General features: G+C 32.0%; 2 protein-coding genes across 2 annotated transcripts; one reads left to right on the top strand and one right to left on the bottom strand.

The window, feature by feature from the left end:
- Positions 1-2,977: 2,977 nt before the first annotated feature.
- LOC127700411 (uncharacterized) lies at positions 2,978-8,371 on the bottom strand. Its single transcript, XM_052203857.1, has 3 exons — positions 8,206-8,371; positions 5,389-6,136; positions 2,978-3,492 (listed from the first exon to the last, which is right to left on the bottom strand). The coding sequence occupies exons 1-3, from the start codon at positions 8,249-8,251 to the stop codon at positions 3,429-3,431; spliced, it is 858 nt and encodes a 285-aa protein (XP_052059817.1). The 5' UTR covers positions 8,252-8,371; the 3' UTR covers positions 2,978-3,428.
- Positions 8,372-10,082: 1,711 nt separating this feature from the next.
- On the top strand, positions 10,083-11,693 carry LOC127701815 (translation initiation factor IF-2-like). The gene has a single exon (XM_052205781.1). The coding sequence runs from the start codon at positions 10,083-10,085 to the stop codon at positions 11,691-11,693; it is 1,611 nt and encodes a 536-aa protein (XP_052061741.1).
- The last annotated feature ends 11,057 nt before the right edge of the window (positions 11,694-22,750 follow it).

Raw genomic sequence — 22,750 nt, 5'->3', positions numbered from 1 at the left:
ATATTGAACAGCCCCTAAATATGCATAAAAAACATTTCTTTGCAAAAATCTCATGAAAATCCATTTGCCATTCAAGTTCAGTCAAGTCATGAATTGTCGCTTTTCAAAGTAAATCCATGAATATTGAGGGTAAAAATAACATGTAACGGAAAATCTTCCTTGTTTGTATTTTCAATCTACGTCGTTTACATGTCTATAGACCCCCTCCTTTACCATGTCTATAGACCCCCTCCTTTACCATGTCTATAGACCACCTCCTTTACCATGTCTATAGACCCCTCCTTTACCATGTCTATATAGAACCCCTTCTTTACCATGTCTATAGGGCCCCTCCTTTACCATGTCTATAGACCGCCTCCTTTACCATGTCTATAAACCCCCTCCTTTACCATGTCTATAGACCCCCTCATTTACCATGTCTATAGACCCCTCCTTTACCATGTCACAAAACTAAAACAAATGATTAAAAACCTGAGTGCCAAGACTTTCGTTTACAAAAGCTATATCATTTGACCACGCAGGCATTCAAAAATACCATTTATCCTTCTCACTCTTAACCAACATTGCATACATTTCTCTTTAAGGGCATACGATACAGTTTTGATCCCGTAATGAAATTTTGATGAAAATTTGCATATAGGCTATTTTTTACCTGATTAAATCAAATATGTAATAAAAAATATACCATCATGTGCTACTTTTTGAGTAAATTGAGGTTGAAATTTCAGATATTTCCTCAAAATTTGGATTTGTGGACGTATTTTTCCTTTCGACAGAAATACATAACTTTTTTTGTTTTAAAAGATAAACACAAGCTGTTTTTTGTTAAATTATAATAATAATTTGTAATTTCTGTTTTATATAATTGTTCTATAAATTTGTACATTTTATTTTTACAAATAACTCATATTTATCAAATGTTCATGAATGTAGAAAAAAAAACGTCATTTTTTGCTGTATATTTATCAAATTTAAAATAATTGCACTATTGACTTTTTCATGAAAATTGGTACACATAATCTTCATACGTAATAAACCAAATGTCATTTTAAAAAAGAGGGGTCCATGAACTCGTTTTCAAGTTAAATCAGTTTGAATGATAAAAATCAGTCAAAAACTGCATCATTTCCCGATAAGTCAATTTACGTTAGCAACGTCATTACCTCCCCTGTAACTGTATCTATGTGTGTGCCTGCTGCACAATTATGCTTTGTTGTCAAATCATAATTCCCCAAGTAAAAAAGTACCAAAGTATATTGCTTTTGATAAAAAGTTCTACCCATGTATGCTTTGTAAAGTGATGTCAATATATGTTTTACTGTGTTTGTTCTTCACTGAAGTCATAGACGGTAAGGAAAAACATGAAATTTCTATATAGATCCGGAGCAAAAAAGTATTCCAAATTTAGAAAAATAATATGAAGAACGCCGCGTTTAATAACATATTTCATATATCGTTTAAATAACAGGCAAAAGTAGGCTGAGATACGACATTTCAATAAAGTATATGCTAATAGAAATGAAAATATCCTATTTATCAAAAGAATAGCAGCACTTCAGGAAAATATTGAAATATAAAGTGTATATCCCACCAAAACAAACGTTATAAATTTAATTCGAATTAATAAAGTGGTTTTGGAGAAGTAAAATTGACATCGACCTAAAGTTAAAAAAATCCATTTTATTTGTATTCCATTTGCCCATTTTCAATGTGTGAGTTTTACTGTAAAAACATTGTTTTGATTTTAAATCAAGTTAAATTGTTCTAAAGATATGACTGATATTATGTCATTGTTAGACTCTCTACGAGTGATCTAACTCTCGTATCTAAAAATATTAAACTCTCAATTTTAATTTCTGATTCCTTTTTTTACATAGCTGCTTCTTTAATTTTTTATCAACAAACAGTAGGACAACCGGAAGTTCATTATAAGTAAAATGTGATTATGTCGTGCTCAGTAGTAGCTACGCCCTATACAACCTATACAGATAAATACATTTTGCTCGAAAAGTAAATTTTAACAAGTACTAGTATGCAAATACGCATGTGCAAAATTTGTTCCTTTCTTGTCCTTCAAAATAGAAATATGTATATTTACTCTCAAATAGAGTGTATTTCAAGTCAAACTTAAGGAAACAGGAGTGCACACGCTGAAATGTCTCGCCTGTTTTATTATTCATGATTTATTCTATGTTGATAGTCCTAAAGATCAAGATTTACTACAAGGATCACATAAACTTAACATTATCAATGATCCATGAAAATAAGGTCAAGGTCTGATAAACCAAGCCGGACAGACATATACACCTTACAATCATTACATACACTAAAATAGTTGACATATTGCTTAAAGTATACAAGAAACAGACCAAACTATTAAAAAATCAAATTGACCAATGAACCATGAAAATTAGGTCAAGGTCAGATGAACCCTGCCAGACAGACCTGTACACCTTACAATCATTCCATACACCAAATATAACTGACCTACTGCTTACAGTATCTGAGAAACGGACCTAATCAAGCAACTTTATTATTGATCAATGAAATGACGTAGAGTTCAGGTGAATCATGTCTGATGAACATGTAGACCTTGCAATGAACCTATATACCAAATACAGTTATCCTATTACTCATAATAAGATGAGAAATTTACATAACAAAAATACCAAACTTCTGTTTCAAGCAGTCGCTTAACTATGGAAATAAGGTTAAAGACAATGGACGTATGACAGACGTAAACTCCATAAATTAAAGCATTAGTATACAACGTATGAAGCCTCCTGGTCTACTACCCTATGAAATATAACTCAATACAAATAGTTTACGCCGCCGCCGGATTGAAATCCTTATATCTCGCATTCTGCGACAAATCGCAAGCGAGACAAAAAACAGTTCCGAGTCACAAATACATAAAATGGACCGTTAGCTTATTCAGCGTACTTCACATCTCATCCTTTTAAAATCAACACAGTGACAAAATACAGATTCTTTATTAAAAGTAAAGTTTATAAATGGCAATGATTATGCATAATAATAATTAATATACTTTGTAACATTCTATCTAATTAAGAAATGACGAATATGCATGATGGCGTACGTATAATTTTATCAGAGTATAGAAAATTAGTATAGAACGAGTCAATATAAAAACTGTGATAAATCATGGTGACAGTTTCGGTTTCTTTTCAAAAAAAAAAAACAGAATAGTATTTCCAAACATAAGAAATGCAGTCCGGTTATAAATTGTGCGTTTTTTTATACATTAAAAAAGAATTCAGGAAGCTTCAATGAAGTTATGAAAGGTAAAATTACGAAAACAAAGACATTCAATTAAATTCAAAATTTGAACATCTTTCAATGACAGTAATTTAGCATTATCAACAGACAAAAATATGGAAAAGGGTGTAAAATAATGTAAAAATAAATCAGTTTAAGATCTTCTCTACACAAGCTCCTCTGCTCACCATGTGGATATCCTTGCTTTCTTTCCTGAAATGAAAATTGTGGAATATAACACATGCCAATGAAAATTCTAGTTATAACTTGTCTGGCAATTATAATCTTACCTTGACCTCATTTACATGGTTCATTCGTCAATGTTAAGTTTTTGTGTTTTGGTCTGTATTTCAACTACCATATGCAATATAAAAACTATTTTTGGTGTATGGAACAATTGTAAGGTGTACATGTCTGTCTGACAGGATTTATCTGACCTTGACCTCATTGGCATTGTCATTGGTCTTTAAAAATGTTAAGTTCATGTGATACTTGATCAGGGACATTCCGTTTTGAATTTTCTTTGGAGTTCGGTATCTTTGTTATTTCATTTTTGACCATTTTTTAATGAAGTAAAATACCTAGATGCAATTCCGTACGATTTTTTTTTTACAATAAAAAACTAACGAGAAATGAGTAAACGATCGATATTCAATTTCATATTCTCTCTGTTTCGCATCTGGTACAGTAAAATTGGTATCGTTAATGTTAATCGTTGATAAACTAATTCGTAGCTGTCTTTTTATTTGTTTGCATCATTATAGATGAGAAAAACACGACTTAATTTTGTAACACCAAAATATTCTCCCTTGCACGTTTCTCTCAGACATTCTTGCCTTTAACATCAGATCAAGTAATGTATCTGTTTAACATATCTGAGGTACAATTTTATCTTTACATAACGTTATTAAATGTATACGAATGTGATTCCACTTTTTTATGAACCAATAATCAATCAATCCACTGGTTCATGAGTTTCTTTACATTGATGAGTAATTAGTACTTCATGTATATATGATATACGATTGTGTCGTCACAGAATCAGACTTATCACCGGATTTGTACTTGCGTCATCAACATGACGGGTGCAACATGTGGAGCATGAACAATTTACTCTTCTTGGGGACATGAGTTCATCCCGGGTTATTAGAGGGGATTGTGTTGCTCAGTCTTTATTTTTGTGGGGATTGTGTTGCTCAGTCTTTAGTTTTGTGGGGATTGTGTTGCTCAGTCTTTAGTTTTGTGGGGATTGTGTTGCTCAGTCTTTAGTTTTGTAGGGATTGTGTTTCTCAGTCTTCAGTTTTCTTGTAGTGTTTTGTGGACTTTTTCGTGTTTTTGCTTTTTGCCATAGCTTTGTCAGTTTTTTTTACTGATGAGTTTTGAATGTACCCTTGGTATCTTCCGACTTTTTTTGTATTTGATGTCATAGTGACAATCAGCTGTCAAACAAGTTGAGTCTCAAAGTAATCTACCTTTAAAAAGCTTAACAACGAAAAGTGAATGTAGCTATCACTTGAGGTAGACAGTCAAAATATTTAATGTACACTCTCTGGTGATGGTCAAACGTCAAACTAAACTATTTTAATCAATAGACTTCGATGATTTATAAAGATGGTTTACCACCTGCGAGTTATGATTGATTGTGTTTTGCTTCTTTTCTTTGGTAAACACTGCATGCATATTCAGGACGAGAACAATTTAACTTTTGTGGCGAGCAATCTTTATGAAATAAATTAACTTGTAATGACATCCAAGTTATTTAGACATACATGAACGTGTGTTTTACATATACTTATATTAGTAGTAAGCAGTTTTTGTGACATTCAACAAAGTTTGGTAGTGAAGTGTTTTTGACATACACAGATCAACCTAGTAAAAGTGAATTATATAACATTAGCAACTACATCACCCAGGGGTTTCCCTTTAAGCTAGACATCAAACTTTAAATACTAACACACACTGTGGTAATGGAAATTTCCATTTCCACTCCAAAAATTAAAGAGAGACAAACGTAGCTAAAGAAAGTGAAATGATTGGTTCCTGTACCATTTTCACTTTATAGAATTTCAATTAAAAATATAAACTTTCTGTAGCCTCACAAAAACTTACTTGCACATTTCTTCCATCAACAAACATCTGTTTTGATATGTTTTTCCATCATTACCACAAATTTCTCTTTTATAATCCGGGCATTTTCTGTTCTCTCTTTTCTTGCAAAATGAACTTTCGTGATTAGGATGTTGTTTGTTGCCTCTAGCGAAAGGTTTAGGTCCGTGTCCAGGTCTTCCTAAACCTCTGTGTATTTTCAGATGACCTTTTCGTTCGTTATCCTTCTTGTCCAATCCGTGAAGGTCAAAAGGCTTCATATGTCCTCTTCTTTGGTTCCTGTATTTCTGTATGAATTGGTGTAGACGTCTTCGTTCAAACATTTTGTGTTTACCCATATAGTTTTTCATTGAATTGCGTCTAGAAAACTTGCCCGCCATATGATTTTTTGATGATTTTCTTTTTTCAGACGATCTATCATTCTTTTTTTGAATTTTATCCCGGATGTGTTTGTGTTTTATGTTAACAAGATGTTCGGGGTGTCGTTTGTCTTCTTTCTTAACATTATCAACATGCTTTTTCTTTCGTTCTTCTTTCTCTGTTTTAACTTGGTGCCATTTTGTGTCGGGATTGCTAAATCTTTCCCACTTATCTACGTACTTCTTAAACTTCCTTTGTACATTTCCCGTTGGTGAACGTGGGCTGTGTGGACCTTGTACATTTTCTTTTTCATCGCGTGATACTGTCTTTTTATTTGGACCAAAGTGCTTTCGTTTTGAATGGTTTTCATGGTCTGATTTAAGACAAGTAACTGAAAAAGATAAGCATGTACTTTTTACTGTAGAATAACTCAAATCTAAACAAAAAAATATGGCGGCTCGGCCATTCACAAAACTAGATAAAACTACCACATTTAGCAATGTATCTATGTAAGAGAAATAAATTATATCATATTATATTATTAAGCTATATTTCATTCAATGTATATATGAATAATTATGATGTCAGAAACAATTTCAAAACTGTAAAATTAACCATTACACTTATCCCATGTCCAGAGTTTCATCATATGTTTTCATTTCATTTATAAGGGATTTTTTTTTATTAATTGCAGTATTCTGGCAGTCATTACATGTATACACTCGGGCGATTTAGAGGAACGTCCAATAGCAATTATTGAATGAAAATAAATAAATTGATTGATTGTTTTTTTCCTAACTTCCAGTGGCAAATATTTCATGCATATTCAGTATTAGGATAAATTAAGAATAAATCCAATATGTACGTTCTGCAAAGATGGTCGACCGAGAGTAAGAACGAGGATCACTTTCAAATATTATTGAAAAATTAGGGGATGTTGGATAAGAGAAGAAATTTCGCCTTGCTGTTATGGAAATATACCTTCTCTCGACTGGTATTTTTACAATACCCATCCTAAACATAATAATTTTATGTGTTCAGCATCTCATCCTTTTATATTACAATTATCCTAAAATATACGGGGCTAAAGAATTCAAATCTATGAACTATGTCAGTTCAGTTTATGACAGGCAGTGTAATTTGGCATGAAACAAATTAGAAAGTGGTGTCTTATTTCAAAATTCGTATATACTTTATATATATATATTACTTTAAACGTGAATGGCTTTTTAATGATTTAATTTACGTCAAGGTCTGTTGACCGAAAATGTATTAAAACGATTTCAAAGGATTTAAATCAACCGTTACAAATGGTGTCTGGCGGTATTTAAGAGTCTAAACAAAAATATATTACGTCAAATATCGTGTAGTCGTGAATTATGTTTATTTGTGTAACATGTGTAAACATGATTGGTTATATTACTCTTGCTTCTATTATCGATAGATCGTATTTTCTTCAAATTCATCTATTTAAATGTGGATGAAAGCTTTCTTCTATCTAGTATACATAAGTATGTAACTAGTTATTCTAGTAATTACAAGGAAACATCTTTATGTCAACAACACGTTTAAAATGGATATTCATTCATTCATTCATTCATTCATTCATTCATTCATTCATTCATTCCAAATATACCTTTAGTCAAAATCATAACTAAATAACAATACTATGAAATGTTATACTGTTAAGGGATACAATCGCCATTTTTTTACTCTACAACAGAATTTAGTACAAGTGTTTTATTTTGTAATCTTTTTGGGTTCCTTCTTCACAGCTGCACATAGTTAACTGAATATATTATTTTGGGTAACCTTGAGGAGTGCACTTCCCTCACACACTCCATCGTATCTGTTCGTATACCAGTATACAGATTAATAGAACGATTATATAATTTGTCGTAAATAACCTTTTCTAACGTTGGACTTTGTTCCCAAATAAAAACCGAACAATCCTATATTTCAAGTGGCATAGAAGACAGCTCAGTTGACTATCAACTGATCAACTGTTAATGGACGCAATCAACACACCTTAGATTCTGGATTTCAGAATTGAATAAAATTTGTGTTATTTTTGTTTTCTCTTTTATGTGTCCTTCCCAGCTGTACATAATTGACTAAAGTTATGTTGTCACAGTTTTTCCTATTTTATCAACTTTAGAGGCGATCGTCCCTCATGCCCATTTACATCTTTACCATATCTGTTCGTTTTCAGATTAACAGTTGATCAGTTGATAGTCAACTGAGCTGTCTTCTATGCCACTTGAAATATAGGATTGTTCGGTTTTTATTTGGGAACAAAGTAATACATAACATGTCATAAATCTTATTTTTTCTACTTTTTTGGGGACTTTGTTCACAGATCTAGCAAAAAATAAAATCAAACAATTCTATATTTCAGTTAAATAAATTTGGAGAGTTGTCTTCCACATCTTCTTATATATATTCGTAAAATTAGCCTACCTATGTCTAGAAGAATAATTAATCCAACTAAAAGAATCAACTTCATTCTGATTCTTTTTTCCGGGTAAATACTTCCACCTGTACACAATAGTTAATCCGTCCTTTCTTCAAATATACAGGTACGAACAATATCTATCTTTAAACCCTCAGGCGATATAGGTGTGCAAGTAATGTCAATAAGAGGCATGACAAATTAAACACAATGTGAGCAATTTAAATTTAGACATTTTGTCATATATACCTTACTTGTCAGAACATCGAATCTAAACTTGGTTCAAAATGGTTACTTCCATCTTTGTTATATGATACAAAACTGACCTCAAATTAGCTTACATGTACAAATTTTATTACGACCGATATTTTGACTTTTTTTTTGAATTCATAAAACTTATATTGTATTCTCTACAAACAAAGAAGTTTCAGTTCAAGAATATCCATAGAAAGACAGCATAATATAATTTGTCGAATACATTTTCATTCAACTGAATTGGCAACATCTTTCCAATATGATACAGTTTACGCCAAATTGAGTCAGACACAGCCCTCTGTGTAAAGGTACAAAATCTCCCACAACACTGGGTAATAACCACCGCTGATGGACTTAAAAATACTTCAGCGGTTCATTTGCGCAGTAAATATGGACTGATACCACCAAAAAGATAAATTTTACTAAAGCTAAACTCTAGTGGACATATGTGTTTTTCTAACTTTTATTGCTTATGCTTACATGTATAATTTGATTTGCCATGTTTGTGCTGTGCTTACTTTTATGTGTGCCTCCTCTATTTTTAGTTTGCTTGCTTGATTGTGTTTTTATGTTTTTGTGTTTTGGTGTTGTTGTTGTTGTTGTATATGATTGTATTTATTTGGTTAAAAGCTCTTTAGAGCATATATTTGTAGTTTATAACTATATTGATTATCAATAAAGCTTTCATATTTGTATTCGTAATCTCTGTTCTTAATATTTTATATTTAAATGTATATAAATGGCTGGATAAACTTTTCGATTTGATCAAGCAGGTATTAGTTGATTACATAAATGCATTTTTTATATACATGTGTATACTTAATCCAGCTTCAAGCATTTTGTATAGCTTCTGACAGAAGTGTGCCATTCCACGGAATTCTTTCCAAATAGAACCTAAGTCCTTCTGTTTTTCATGGAGATGTTAATATTTTTGTCTCTGACATTTACAGTCATTAGATTTTTAAAAGTCACATGATCTGACAAAACTGAGTCTTTAAAGTTCACAATGGAGATAGAACAGTGATTTTGCTGTCTCTTTCAGTTGTTTAAGTCATCATCAGTTAAGTTTTGTGTAATAAGAATTATAGAGCTTCGGATATATTCCTTGTTTTTTTTTAGTACTGTTTGATATACCACGATCACATGTCCAATATAAAATTTTCAAAGGTTGATGCGTAATATGAGCATTTCGAAAGGAGGTATGGTTGTATTTCCCAACAGGGCCATTTTCGAGAAGTCTTTCAATCTTTATTAAAATTTACACTATCTAAGAATCATGTGTGTACTTTAAGGTTTTAACAAGATTGGTGGATTTTAGTCAATAGAGCATTTAATATATATAATCTCTTATATATTAGAAGTCTATTTGGTTTTAATAACTTTCGGATTTTGTTTATTTGAGTGCAACAGGAGAAATTGGTCCCACCTCTTTATTTCTCGTTAGATAACTGACAGGAACATCAGGAGGGTAACATTAGAATCTAACATAACTGACAGGAACATCAGGAGGGTAGCCTTAGAATCTAACAAAACTGTCAGGAACATCAGGAGGGTAGCCTTAGAATCTAACAAAACTGTCAGGAACATCAGGAGGGTAGCCTTAGAATCTAACAGAACTGACAGGAACATCATGAGGGTAGCCTTAGAATCTAACAAAACTGTCAGGAACATCAAGAGGGTAGCCTTAGAATTTAACAAAACTGTCAAGAATATCAGAAGGGTAACCTTAGAATCTAACAAAACTGTCAGGAATATCAAAAGGGTAACTTTAGAATCTAACATAACTAACAAGAACATCAGGAGGGTAACCTTAGAATCTAACAAAACTGCCAGGAACATCAGGAGGGTAGCATTAGAATCTAACAAAACTGTCAGGAACATCAGGAGGGTAACCTTAGAATCTAACATAACTGACAGGAACATCAGTAGGGTAGCCTTAGAATCTAACAAAACTGTCAGGAACATCAGGAGGGTAGCCTTAAAATCTAACATAACTGACAGGAACATCAGGAGGGTAGCCTTAGAATCTAGAAAAACTGTCATGAACATCAGAAGGGTAGCCTTAGAATCTAACAAAACTGTCAGGAACATCAGGAGGGTAGCATTAGAATCTAACAAAACTGTCAGGAACATCAGGAGGGTAACCTTAGAATCTAACATAACTGACAGGAACATCAGTAGGGTAGCCTTAGAATCTAACAAAACTGTCAGGAACATCAGGAGGGTAGCCTTAAAATCTAACATAACTGACAGGAACATCAGGAGGGTAGCCTTAGAATCTAGAAAAACTGTCATGAACATCAGAAGGGTAGCCTTAGAATCTAACAAAACTGTCAGGAACATCAGGAGGATGACCTCAGAATCTAACATAACTGACAGGAACATCAGAAGGGTAGCCTTAGAATCTAACAAAACTGTCAGGAACATCAAAAGGGTAGCCTTAGAATCTAACAAAACTGTCAAGAACATCAGAAGGGTAACCTTAGAATCTAACAAAACTGTCAGGAACATCAAAAGGGTAACCTTAGAATCTAACAGAACTGTCAGGAACACCAGGAGGGTAGCCTTAGAATTTAACAAAACTGACAGGAAAATCAGGAGGGTAGCCTTAGAATCTAACATAACTGACAGGAACATCAGGAGGGTAACCTTAGAATCTAACATAACTGTCAGGAACACCAGGAAGGTAGCCTTAGAACCTAACATAACTGTCAGGAACACCAGGAGGGTAGCTTTAGAATCTAACATAACTGACAGGAACATCAGGAGGGTAACATTAGAATCTAACATAACTGACAGGAACATCATGATGGTAGCCTTAGAATCTAACAAAACTGTCAGGAACATCAGGAGGGTAACCTTAGAATCTAACATAACTGACAGGAACATCAGGTGGGTAACCTTAGAATCTAACAAAACTGTCAGGAACATCAGGAAGGTAACCTTAGAATCTAACAAAACTGACAGGAACTTCAGGAGGGTAACCTTAGAATCTAACAAAACTGTCAGGAACATCAGGAGGGTAGCCTTAGAATCTAACATAACTGACAGGAACATCAGGAGGGTAGCCTTAGAATCTAACAAAACTGTCAGGAACATCAGGAGGGTAGCCTTAGAATCTAACAAAACTGTCAGGAACATCAGGAGGGTAGCCTTAGAATCTAACAAAACTGTCAGGAACATCAGGAGGGTAGCCCTGGAATCTATGAAACTGACATCTTTTTGTCAGCTGAAAAAATAAATTATCAAAGTATTATCACTCCTACCCAAAATAACTGACTATATATCGGGATTTTGAGCACCGAAGAACGTGAATGCCATCAGTATATATTACAAGATACTATTAATGTTGTAGAAATTTCAAAGATTAAGTTCTCGTGTATGTTGCTCGAAACCAAATATTGAAAAACCAAAGGTTCAAATTGTTGAAGACCTAAAATAGCAAAGAAAAGGGATAACTAAACCAGTGTAGAAACACGAGTACATCCGGAGGATATCTTAGAAGTTAACAAAATTTATATCTTTTCGATAAATTGGCATATAAAACACAGGTGCAATGTATTAAAAAAATGTTCAACTTTAATCAAGATATATATTGATTTGAAACATCGGAATAGTTTTATGAATTTCTTATGACGTATCATCCAATTATTAGTCCCGAGAAGGAATAAAATATGTACATATTTATATTAGTGTCCTGCAGCAGAACATTGACAATTTAATAAATATAGGCCATTATATTTGCCCTCGTGATAAAAAAAAATTGTCAAACCTTTGATTTAAATTCAGCAATTATTGTACATAAGTAAAGGTAATTTGCCTCTCAGCAGTGTTAATCGTATGTTCAGTTCTAAAGGTGGTTTGTGACGTGTATCACTTTAGTCTGTACAGTTATTTATCATTATGATAGTCCAAAAGGCTATATTCTATGTCAACCCCTCGACTACCTAAACGGCTGAAACTTTTCTGAACCTTCACTACTTTCTATTGAAATTAAAGGAATTTAAAATCATACATTTCGCCATTTTAGGTCGATACCGTTGAAACCTTATTTTTATATTTCATAAAATGTGTGGTCTTAAGCAGACTGTAAATTCTGATGTACAGATTAAATATATATATAAATGATATTAATTGAAACCATAGGATATATACATACTATCAAATAAATACCACTATTTTGATGACACAGACGTAAAAAATATACCCCTTACTTTGATAATATATTACTGAAAGCTTCATATGCAATGAGACTATTTAAAAGAAAAAAAGATTATAGATGTCCATAGAAGCAAAATTTTAGCAAATCATTTCAAAATTGCATAATCATTTTAAAATTGTCTTTAACAGCAATGTATATATATATATATATAGCGCTATTTACATTTTGATTTAATGGATGTATGTAAAATTAAAAGTTCCCAATGAAACCTATGGAAAATTATGTTTTCCTAATCTTCCCTTTATCTACTTTTCCAATTTCTAAAAACTGTACAGGAATAATGTTGGGAAGGTCTTTGCTTCTGATTGACTAATTTTCAAAAATGTTATCCTCTGAAACTAAAACTCGAAATGTTTTAAAACTCTAGAGGATTTATGATATGAAGACCCTTTACAAAAAAATCTTTAAACAAAAAATGATCGGATGGCACACATGACAGAATATGTGGCACATAGTTACGGTTGAAACGTATTGAAAATAAATTTTCATTATCTACTCTGAAACTACTTAGATTCTTTTTACTTAGCTTATGATTTGCAGACCCTGTACAAACGATCCTCAAATAAGGAATGCCGGATAGAGTGACAAACATGGCGGCATTGGTGGTATACAGTTTCAATCGAAACCCTATGGAAAACGTATTTCAACGTCTCTGAAACGACTGGACCAGTTATAATCAAATTTTGTAGGAATGATGTATAGAAGGTCCTCTACAATGTTTCTACTTCCATGTTATCGTAGGAAACAGAATATTGAAGGTGAATGGTTTATTAAATATAAATCTCAAACTAAAGAAAAATATGAAATTTCGCACATTTTCTGAAGCGTATAAGGGACATAGTAAAAATAAAATTGACATTGAACTTTATTTTCAATGTCAAAATTTTGACATTTAAAATTTTCAAATTTCGACTTTAACTCGAAATTTCAACTTTTCAAATCTTGAAATTTTGATTTAAAAATATTGAACTTTCGCCTTTTAAAAAAATCGAAATTCTGACTTTTTCAAACTCAAAATTTCGACTTTTCCTCAGTATCTAAACGTTCGCGATTGCCACATTTATGGTCATTAATAACAGTAAGATGAGACATATGTACATCATAAACTTAATGAGCATTTCTTAATAACGAGACCATTTTACTCTAATTTTTTCACAACTTGAATATAGATTTGAAGAGGTTACTTTAGATAGAAAATCTTTTTTGCAGAAAAATAAATTAAAAATGTTTCATGTACAAATATCTACTTCAAGTCTGGACTTCAGATATGCGGATCAAGGCAGCCCCGTTATTTCGACACACCTATATTACGCCATACTTCTATTCATCAGATTAAAAACTTATAAAATAATAATAAAAAATAAATCATAAAGACAAGGCTTAATAAATGTGTCATTAGAATGCCAACTTTATGTGTAAAATCAATGTTCCCCAAAAAAGAATCAACGTTTCAACATTCCAAAACTCGAAAATAAACTTATCAGCTCACGAGTCGTCCTGAATATGCATGGCATATTTGCCACTTGATTTACCATTATGTAAACAAGTCAAAGTAAGTGATTAGCTTTTGGGAAGCCAAACAGGCCTTTAAAACCAACCATAAAACATGAGATGCAAAACGTCCTCAGATCTGATGATCCTATGACAGTAACATGGAATATGGGGAAACAACCCGGCATTTTTTCCCTGTTAACATACATGTTCTTTCCGAAGTAAAGTAAAAGTTTTTACATTTGAAATTTAAAATTTCGACTTTAACTCGAAATTTTAACTTTTCAAATCTCTTGAATATAAATGTTAATTCATTTCATAATTCAAGAACAATTTCTGAACATATATTCCCAAAATGTAGGTATGACGCTTTAGTAATTTGTGTCCATGTCTCCTCCTTCAGATAACTAGGTTTTAATACTGTTGTCAAAGTTTTAATACTTAGAAAAAAGTGAAAATTTCGAGATTTAAAAAGAGGAAATTTCGAGTTTTAAAAAATGGAAATTTCGAGATTTTAAAAGGCAAAATTTTGAGTTTAAAGTCGAAATTTCGAGATTTAAAATGTTGAAATTTTGAGTTTAAAGTAAAAATTTCGAGTTTAAAAAAGTAAAAATTTCGACTTTTAAATCAATGTTTTTCAAGTTTTAAGTTTATGAAAAAAGTTCGATGTCAATTTTATTTTTACTTTGTCCCTAATACGCTTCCTTATTACGGATTTATCATCGGTGCTGCGGTTCTTTGCTTTTGCGCCAATTGGCAATTCATTTGCGCCAAAATAATCTTTCATTTGCGTCACAAACCATATTTCATTTGCGCCAAAATAAAACATTTCATTTGCGCCAATAATACAGGTAAATAGTATAAAAATAGTTTTATTCAAAAGAGACTTTTAATAATAACTTTAAAACACAGTTTTTGATTGCATGATAAAACATATTCCTCCGAAATCAGTCATCGTAACCATAATGAAAGCACTATACACTGATACGTCGTTCTTAATAAGAGACTTTTCTTAATAATGTTAAAACACAGTTCTGTTATAAACTTACGAGATCATAAAAACTAAAAGAAAGCACTATACACTGGAGTTAAACCAGAAGTTTGTTCTGACAAAAGACTTGCAAGCAACGGCTCGGATGTACTCATTTACCCTGGAAAACCTATATGTGTGGTCATAAAAAAATACAGACTTATTTCCTCTATATACAAATAAGGAGATGTGGTATGATTGCCAATGAGACAACTATCCGCCAAAGTTCAAATGAAGTGGATGAAAGCCACCATAGACAACCGTACGGCCTTCAAAAACCCATTCCCTATAGTCGGCTATACACGGTCCAACATGATAAATATGAAACAATCCAATTCTGAGAAAACTAACGGAAACTAACTCAAACTGTCCATCTTGACACCTCAAATATGTGAACACTACATAATTTCAAACCTAAGTGGCTCTCAGTTTTAAATTAAAAAAATAAGTATTAACTTACTTAGTTAACCAGGGGGAATACTTAAAAAAAATCTTATTCACGATGTAGCAATGAATATTTTAAACTTTTCCGTTATATGTTACCTGTAAAATGGCGCAAATGTAGTTTTTATTTTTTGGCGCAAATGTAATGCGCCTATTTATCATTTCTTTCATCGGAATACCTCTACCTGTGTAAGTGGTGGAAACCCCACCAAAAGCCTAGCTAGAAGCAATGTTAATGTAAATGAATTTTAATAAATATATTGATGCACCAAATCAGAGACATATAATACAATTATGTATTATATGTCTATGACCAAATCCTGCAGGTTCAAACGAAATAGATGTATCACGTTTTTGAGTCACCTGGCATTTTCTTTCCAAAAATATGCAAAATCGTGATTTTAAAAATAGTTTTAATCACACATTAATCTTAGAAAAATAATTCATTCATTTCAATATTTTTATCCGATTTGTTCGCTAAATCCTCATGTAGGATATTTCTACATTGTCTACGTTACTAAATGTGTTTTCTTTTACTTAAATCGCTTAAAAAGAGAAAGAAAATACCGATGAGGCAATCAAAAACCGTAAGTCCTTTTCAATCAGACAACGCCATTGTCAAATGGACAAACAACGATAAGACCAACAACAGTTCACAAAACAAGACATAGAAAACAAAAAGTGAGCAACACGAAAAATACCAAAACCGGGGCTAACTCATGCAGGTGATCAGGTAGGTTCAACGGTTCTGCTCCGCTAGTGACACCCACCATGCTACTCCTGTTAAAATACGTTTATTACACTTTTGCCTATATGAAATTATTAAACAGTGTAACTTGAAATCATAATTTGTTGCAGTTTAGCTTCTACTAATTGAAATTGGTACGGTTTGTTAAGTTTCTGCCTAATTAAATTTCTTTTGAAATACTTTAATGATTTGGAATCGCTGTGTATTTAGGAGTAAAGTTTATTTTAACTTTGGAGATGAAATTGCCAAGTTTCCTCTTTACTGCTGATTTGGCAATATTCTCTGTTTATAAATTTGGTTTTGAATAAGAAACTGATGTTCCTCTGGCAAAGATGACCTCATATAGATTTGGCTATACAGTATTGTACTTTTTATAGCTCTTTAAGGGTTCAGGTACTTATACATCCTTTACTTATACATTTTGGGTTTGAGCGATCCTCATGAAGATAAATCCAGAAAAGTGCTCTGAAGGCACCAAACTTATAGTCTAAGAGTGTTATTTTCATTAACCATTAACCATTGGGATATTTAAACCTAGAATATGGAAACTGAACTGTATTAAAAACAACTATTTATAATAAGGCCGTACTTTGACCTATAATGGTTTACTTTTACAAATTGTGACTTGGATGGAGAGTTGTCTCATTGGCACTCATACCACATCTTCTTATACCTATTGCAATATATTGTGAAATCAAAAATTATTTGTGGAATTATTTTTTTTTTGTTGGACAATAATTTTCTGTGGATTTCATGGGTATAGTGGAGCAAGGAATTTAAATGTTTAACAAAAAAACAATATGCAGAATTTGTCAAATCAGAGAAACCAAATATCCAAGAAAAAATATTTTGGTTTCCTCAATGAACGAAAATTGGTATCAACCAAAATGAATGAATCCACAGTACATCTATTTCTCATGATATCTTTTTATCAAAATTATGGGACTAATTTGAGGGTTTAAAATGAGACCCCTCCTTTGTGGTAGTTATCCTAAAAAAGTCTGCACATACACAATGGCAAATAAAATAAAAAAATGATGACCACAAATTTAAAAGCAATTTATTAAATGTATAACAAAACCTCTATATTGTATAAAAAGGCATCATTATTTAAATATTACTTGAATTTTTAATCGGTAACCAGATGATATAATTGGTATAGTTCTTCTCATTTCACATGTACAGGAAAATACTATGAATTATTTACCATACAAAGTAATATAGACCTATAACCATTGAACTTACTGATATAATAACATGCAACAAGAAGAGGCTCCAAGTAGCTTGTATCACTCACTTGATGTTTTTGCATAAAATTGATACAATAAATTAAGAATATTTGAAGAGTTTGTCCTGCTGATCATTTTTGACATTTACAGTTAATCTCTATTATAGTTCCTGCAAAAACACAAAATGGGTATAAAACTTCTATAAAGGGCAATAACTCCAATACAAAGTTGAAAGATCATTTCAGCCATGTGAACTTATTTATAGATCTTGTCTTGAAGATAAGTTTTGCTGCTAACATTTTCTCTCTATCTACTATAGTTTGCACAAAAAACACAAAAATTGGTGAAATATTTCAAGTACAATAACTCCTATAAAAGAAATGACAATTTAAGCCATGTAGATCTTGTCATGACGGTAGCTTTTAGCTGTTAAGAGTTGCTTTCATACACTATAATTTCTGCTAAAAAACACAAAATAAAAATCATCTATAAAGGGCATTAACTCCAATACAGATTTGAAAGATGATTAGACTTGTGAACTTATTTATAGATCTTGTTTTGAAAATAAGTTTTGCTGTTAACAGGTTCTCTCTACCTGCTACAGTTTCAAAAAAAAACCCACAAAAACTGATAAAAACCATCTTTCAAAGACAATAACTCCTACAAGTCAAATAACAATTTCAGCCATGTTGACTTCTTTGTAGATCTTGACATGAAGATAATTTTTAGCTGTTAAGAGTTTCTTTCATTCTACTATAGTTTCCACTTAAAAATACAAAAATAGATGAAAATTGTTAATCAAGGGCAATAACTCCTACAAGGAGTCAATATACAACTTCAACCAAGTTAACGTACTGAATATTTGTAGATCCTGTCCTTCCTGTTGAACAATTTTGCCTTTGCCAGTTTCATACTATCTATTATTGCTTTAAAGACAATAGCCAAATAATGAAATTGCATAAAAATGGTAAAAATCTTCATTTAAGGGCAATAACTCCTATCAAGAGTTGTCCTTGCATTGAAATAATTGGACGGTAGGTTGATCTTGTGATTCTAACATTTCTAACCCTGTTTGATTTTCTGCATCTATAACAGTTTCAAAGATAATGGATAATACTTTCATTTTACCCCCATATTCTAGTTTTAGTAATGGTGTCCATGTTGGTTGGCAGGAAGGATCATCATATTCATTTTTTTCAACTAAATATCGAAAGGATAATTTGGGTCAAGTTTGGTTCCAACTAGCACATAGTTTCAAAGGAGAAGATATTATAAAAAGTTAATGGACGAAGATGGACAGCAAGGGACTCAAAAAGTGCACATGGCCTATGGCCAAAGTGAGCTAAAAATGTACAAATTTTAGAACATATATTTTGCTATAAAACTAAGTTATTATAATTATAGTTGTAAAGATATTAGGCAAGAATGAAAAAATGGTAAAATCAGTCATTTAAGGTCAATAACTCCTATAAGGAATTGTTTGACAGTTTTGATGTAAATAGACAATAGGTAGAGCTCAACATTCTGAACATTTCTGCCCCAGTCAAATTTTCTTTATTTATATCTGTTTTCAAAATAATAGACAAAACTTGCATTTTACTCTTATGTTTTTTAAGCAATGTTGGCCATCTTGGTTGGTAGGTGGGGTCATATGGACACATTGTTAATAAAATTGAGAATGGAAATGGGGAATGTGTCAAAGAGACAACAACCCCACCAAAGAGCAGAAAACAGCCGAAGGCCACCAATGGGTCTTCAACACAGCGAAAAAAATCCGCACCCAGAGGCGGGCATCAGCCGGCCCATAAACAAAAATGTGAAAATGTACGTCACACTAAACTCCAAAACTAGATACCCCAATGATTATTTTGGCCAAAATTTGGCCTAGCAATTTCAGAGGAGAAAATATTTGAAAAAGTTAGCAAACGACAGACACCAAGTGATGAGAAAAGCTCACTTGGCCTTTCAGCCATGTGAGCTAAAAAGAGTCTCTATCCCAATGATCTGTCATTTTTCATATCTAAATGATATCAAAATACATGAAAGTATCATTAAAAAAACTGCTGGAATCCTTACGTCATACTGTTACAGTGTCTCAGATTTTGAAAAACACTTCATGAATATATATTGCAATAGATCATGAAGCACTGGCATTTAAAAAGTTTAAAATTCGGAATATTCATAACTACCATCAAACATACATATTATTCCCAAAATATGGCTACTACCCTTCCCTTATACCATCAACTGCACATGCAATTCTATAAAAAAAAGCCCTAATACCAACACCTACAAACTAGAGGCTCTAAAGAGCCTGTGTCACTCACCTGCATCTTCAACAATACCCGGTAGCCATTTTTTGGTAAAAATTATCTTGATAGGGGAAATAACTGTTACTCTATAAAGAGTTAACTGACAATTTCAGTCGTGTTGACAGATTTGTAGATCTTGTCCTGCTGATCATTTTTACGTTTTAAAAGTTTCTATCATCAACATTTTTATCTATTACACTTTTCAAGATAAAAGGCAAAAACTCCAAAAAAATGGTAAAATTATCTTTAAAGGGCAATCACTCCTTATAACCAGTCTACTAAAGATTTCAGGTATGATGGCGAATTTGTAGATCTTGTCTTGCTGTTCATTTTTGCTACATGTATTTAAAGTTTCTATCTATCTATTATAGTTTTCAAAACAATAGGCAAAAATGCAAAAAAAATGGTAAAAATCATCATTAAAGAACAATAACTCCAATAAGGTGTCGTCTGATGATTTCAGCCATGTTGACTCATTTGTAGATCTGGTCTTGCTAATCATTTTTCCTAATTAAAATTTCTCTGGATCTATTATAGTTTCAAAAATAGTACCAAAAAAAAAAGTTGATAAAATTTGACATATACAGGCTATAATCCAATAAGAAGTTGTCTGATAGTTTTGACATAAATGGATTGCAGGTAGATCTCAACATTTTTAACACTTCTGCTCCTGTCAGATTTTCTCTATTCATAGCAGATTCAAAGATAATAGATAAAACTTGCATTTTACCACTATGTTCTATTTTTAGCTATCGGACACATTTTATAAACTAGATAACCAAATAATGATTGTGGTAAAGTTTGGTTAACTTTGGTACAGCAGTTTCAGAGGAGAAGATTTTTGTAAAAGTTAATGGATGACGACAAAGACTGACGACGGACACCAAGTGATGAGAAAAGTTCACTTGGCCTTTCAGCCAGGTGAGCTTAAAAAGACTACTACACTCCCCTTAAACCATTAGCTACACATGCAACTCTAAAAAAAAATTGTAAGGGGTGCCGCGGAACTCTGTGTCTGGCCTGTGATTGCTGCTGTCAGTGTAAAAGTGTAATGTGGTCTTAAAAAGTGAGTCCATTTATCAGTAGAATACAGAACTTGAAAAAAAAAATCAAACTTTTTCTTTAAATGCTATTTCTTAGTCTTAAAGATTAGCTTCTGTCCAATTTTCATAACAATCCATGAAGGTTTACATACTTATCATGTCAAAAAAAGTAATCCTAGACTGTCTATAAATGTTAACTGTAAAAAACAAGGTCCATCTATCAGAAAAATACTAAAAATGAAAAAATATATTTTCAAAGGTTTGCTTCAGACATTATCTCTTTTCATTAAAAGGCTTCTGCCAACGTTTCATAAAACTCTATGAAGGTTTTACAAAGTTATTGATTTTAAACTGTAAAAAACTAAGTCCATTTATCAGTAAAATATGGAAAAATGAAAATTAAATATTTTCAAAATTTTGCTCTGGATACTGTATTTTGGTTATAAAAAAGCTTCTGTCTAAATTTTATAAATTTTAATGAAGGTTTGACAAAGTTATTGATGTCTAAAAAACTTTAACCACATACTGAACCTAAATGTTGACGCCGTCAACACCGGAATCTAGGATCACTATGTCTCTCTTTGCGAAATAAATTTGGCAGGCTTAACAAAAAGACTACTTATAATAAATTTATAAAAGCTACATACAAATATTATTTAAGATTGATATAAACAAAGTTATTCATGTTATTAGTATTGAAATATTTTTAAATATGTATAAAATATATCAATTTAACCATCACATGTTTGAATGCGTAATTGTAATAGCACAACAGACACTCAGGTTGTGATAATTATTTAACAAGAATATGTGTCCATACTCCATAGGACAACGTGCTACGCCCACACTATCATGTTTCTATGTTCAGTGAAGTGGATATCATGGTAAAAAATCATAATCTTGCAAAACATTTTAAAAGTTTGCCAAACAATAAACATGTGTACTAAGTTATTAATTGATGTGACCACAACTTCATGGTAAACTACCATAACAAAAACTTTAACCTCAGAATGTTCAAATTTTCGACTATCACATTTATATGTACATTGAACCATAAAAAAATCTTGGTGAAAACGTTTATTTGGCATATAATCTAAAAAGTTCTCATCATAATAACCATGTTTACTAAGTTTTAAGTTGGTGCAACCAAACTTTATAGTAAACTATCTTAAACAATAATTTGAACATGATACGAAAAAGAAACCAACAGACAGATCAACAAACAAGAATACATAATGCCACTCTACTACCATGTACGTGTGACATAAAAATATATCTGTGTGTTATCCAATTATGTTTCCAAGGCAACATTTACAGATAACACACTGACACATTGAAATCATAAATACCAATATTGGTACAAAATCATGTATCCTATTATGAGTTTCTTTACTCCACAGATTTTCAGATAAGACTACGAAACATAAAATGGAAGCTCAAGTGACATGAATGATGATTCAAAGAGTTACAACAGTCGTTCCCAAACTTGTAAGTCCATCTGAAGTCAGTTCATTCTAGATTTTGGTTTTGAGAGCTTAAAGACGAAATTCAAGCAATATTTCATATTAGATCAATATATATGGCTTTCAGTTAAAATGTCAAAATGATTTTTAGCTGGAACCTAAATTTTTAATAAAATGCTCCCCTGGGCGCAGCTTGATACAACCGCAGAGGTCGAACCCTGAACAGTGGGGCAAGTATGGACATAACATTCAACCTTGATACAGCACTGAATTTGGATTGTGATTAAATATTTGACACAGCATAGGTTTCTGACAC

This window comes from Mytilus californianus, unplaced genomic scaffold (assembly GCF_021869535.1).
Source record: "Mytilus californianus isolate M0D057914Y unplaced genomic scaffold, xbMytCali1.0.p SCAF_5, whole genome shotgun sequence".
In the NCBI taxonomy this organism is placed as follows: domain Eukaryota; kingdom Metazoa; phylum Mollusca; class Bivalvia; order Mytilida; family Mytilidae; genus Mytilus; species Mytilus californianus.
Note: the sequence above shows the minus strand (reverse complement) of the source record. Positions and strands in the feature narration are given on the sequence as shown.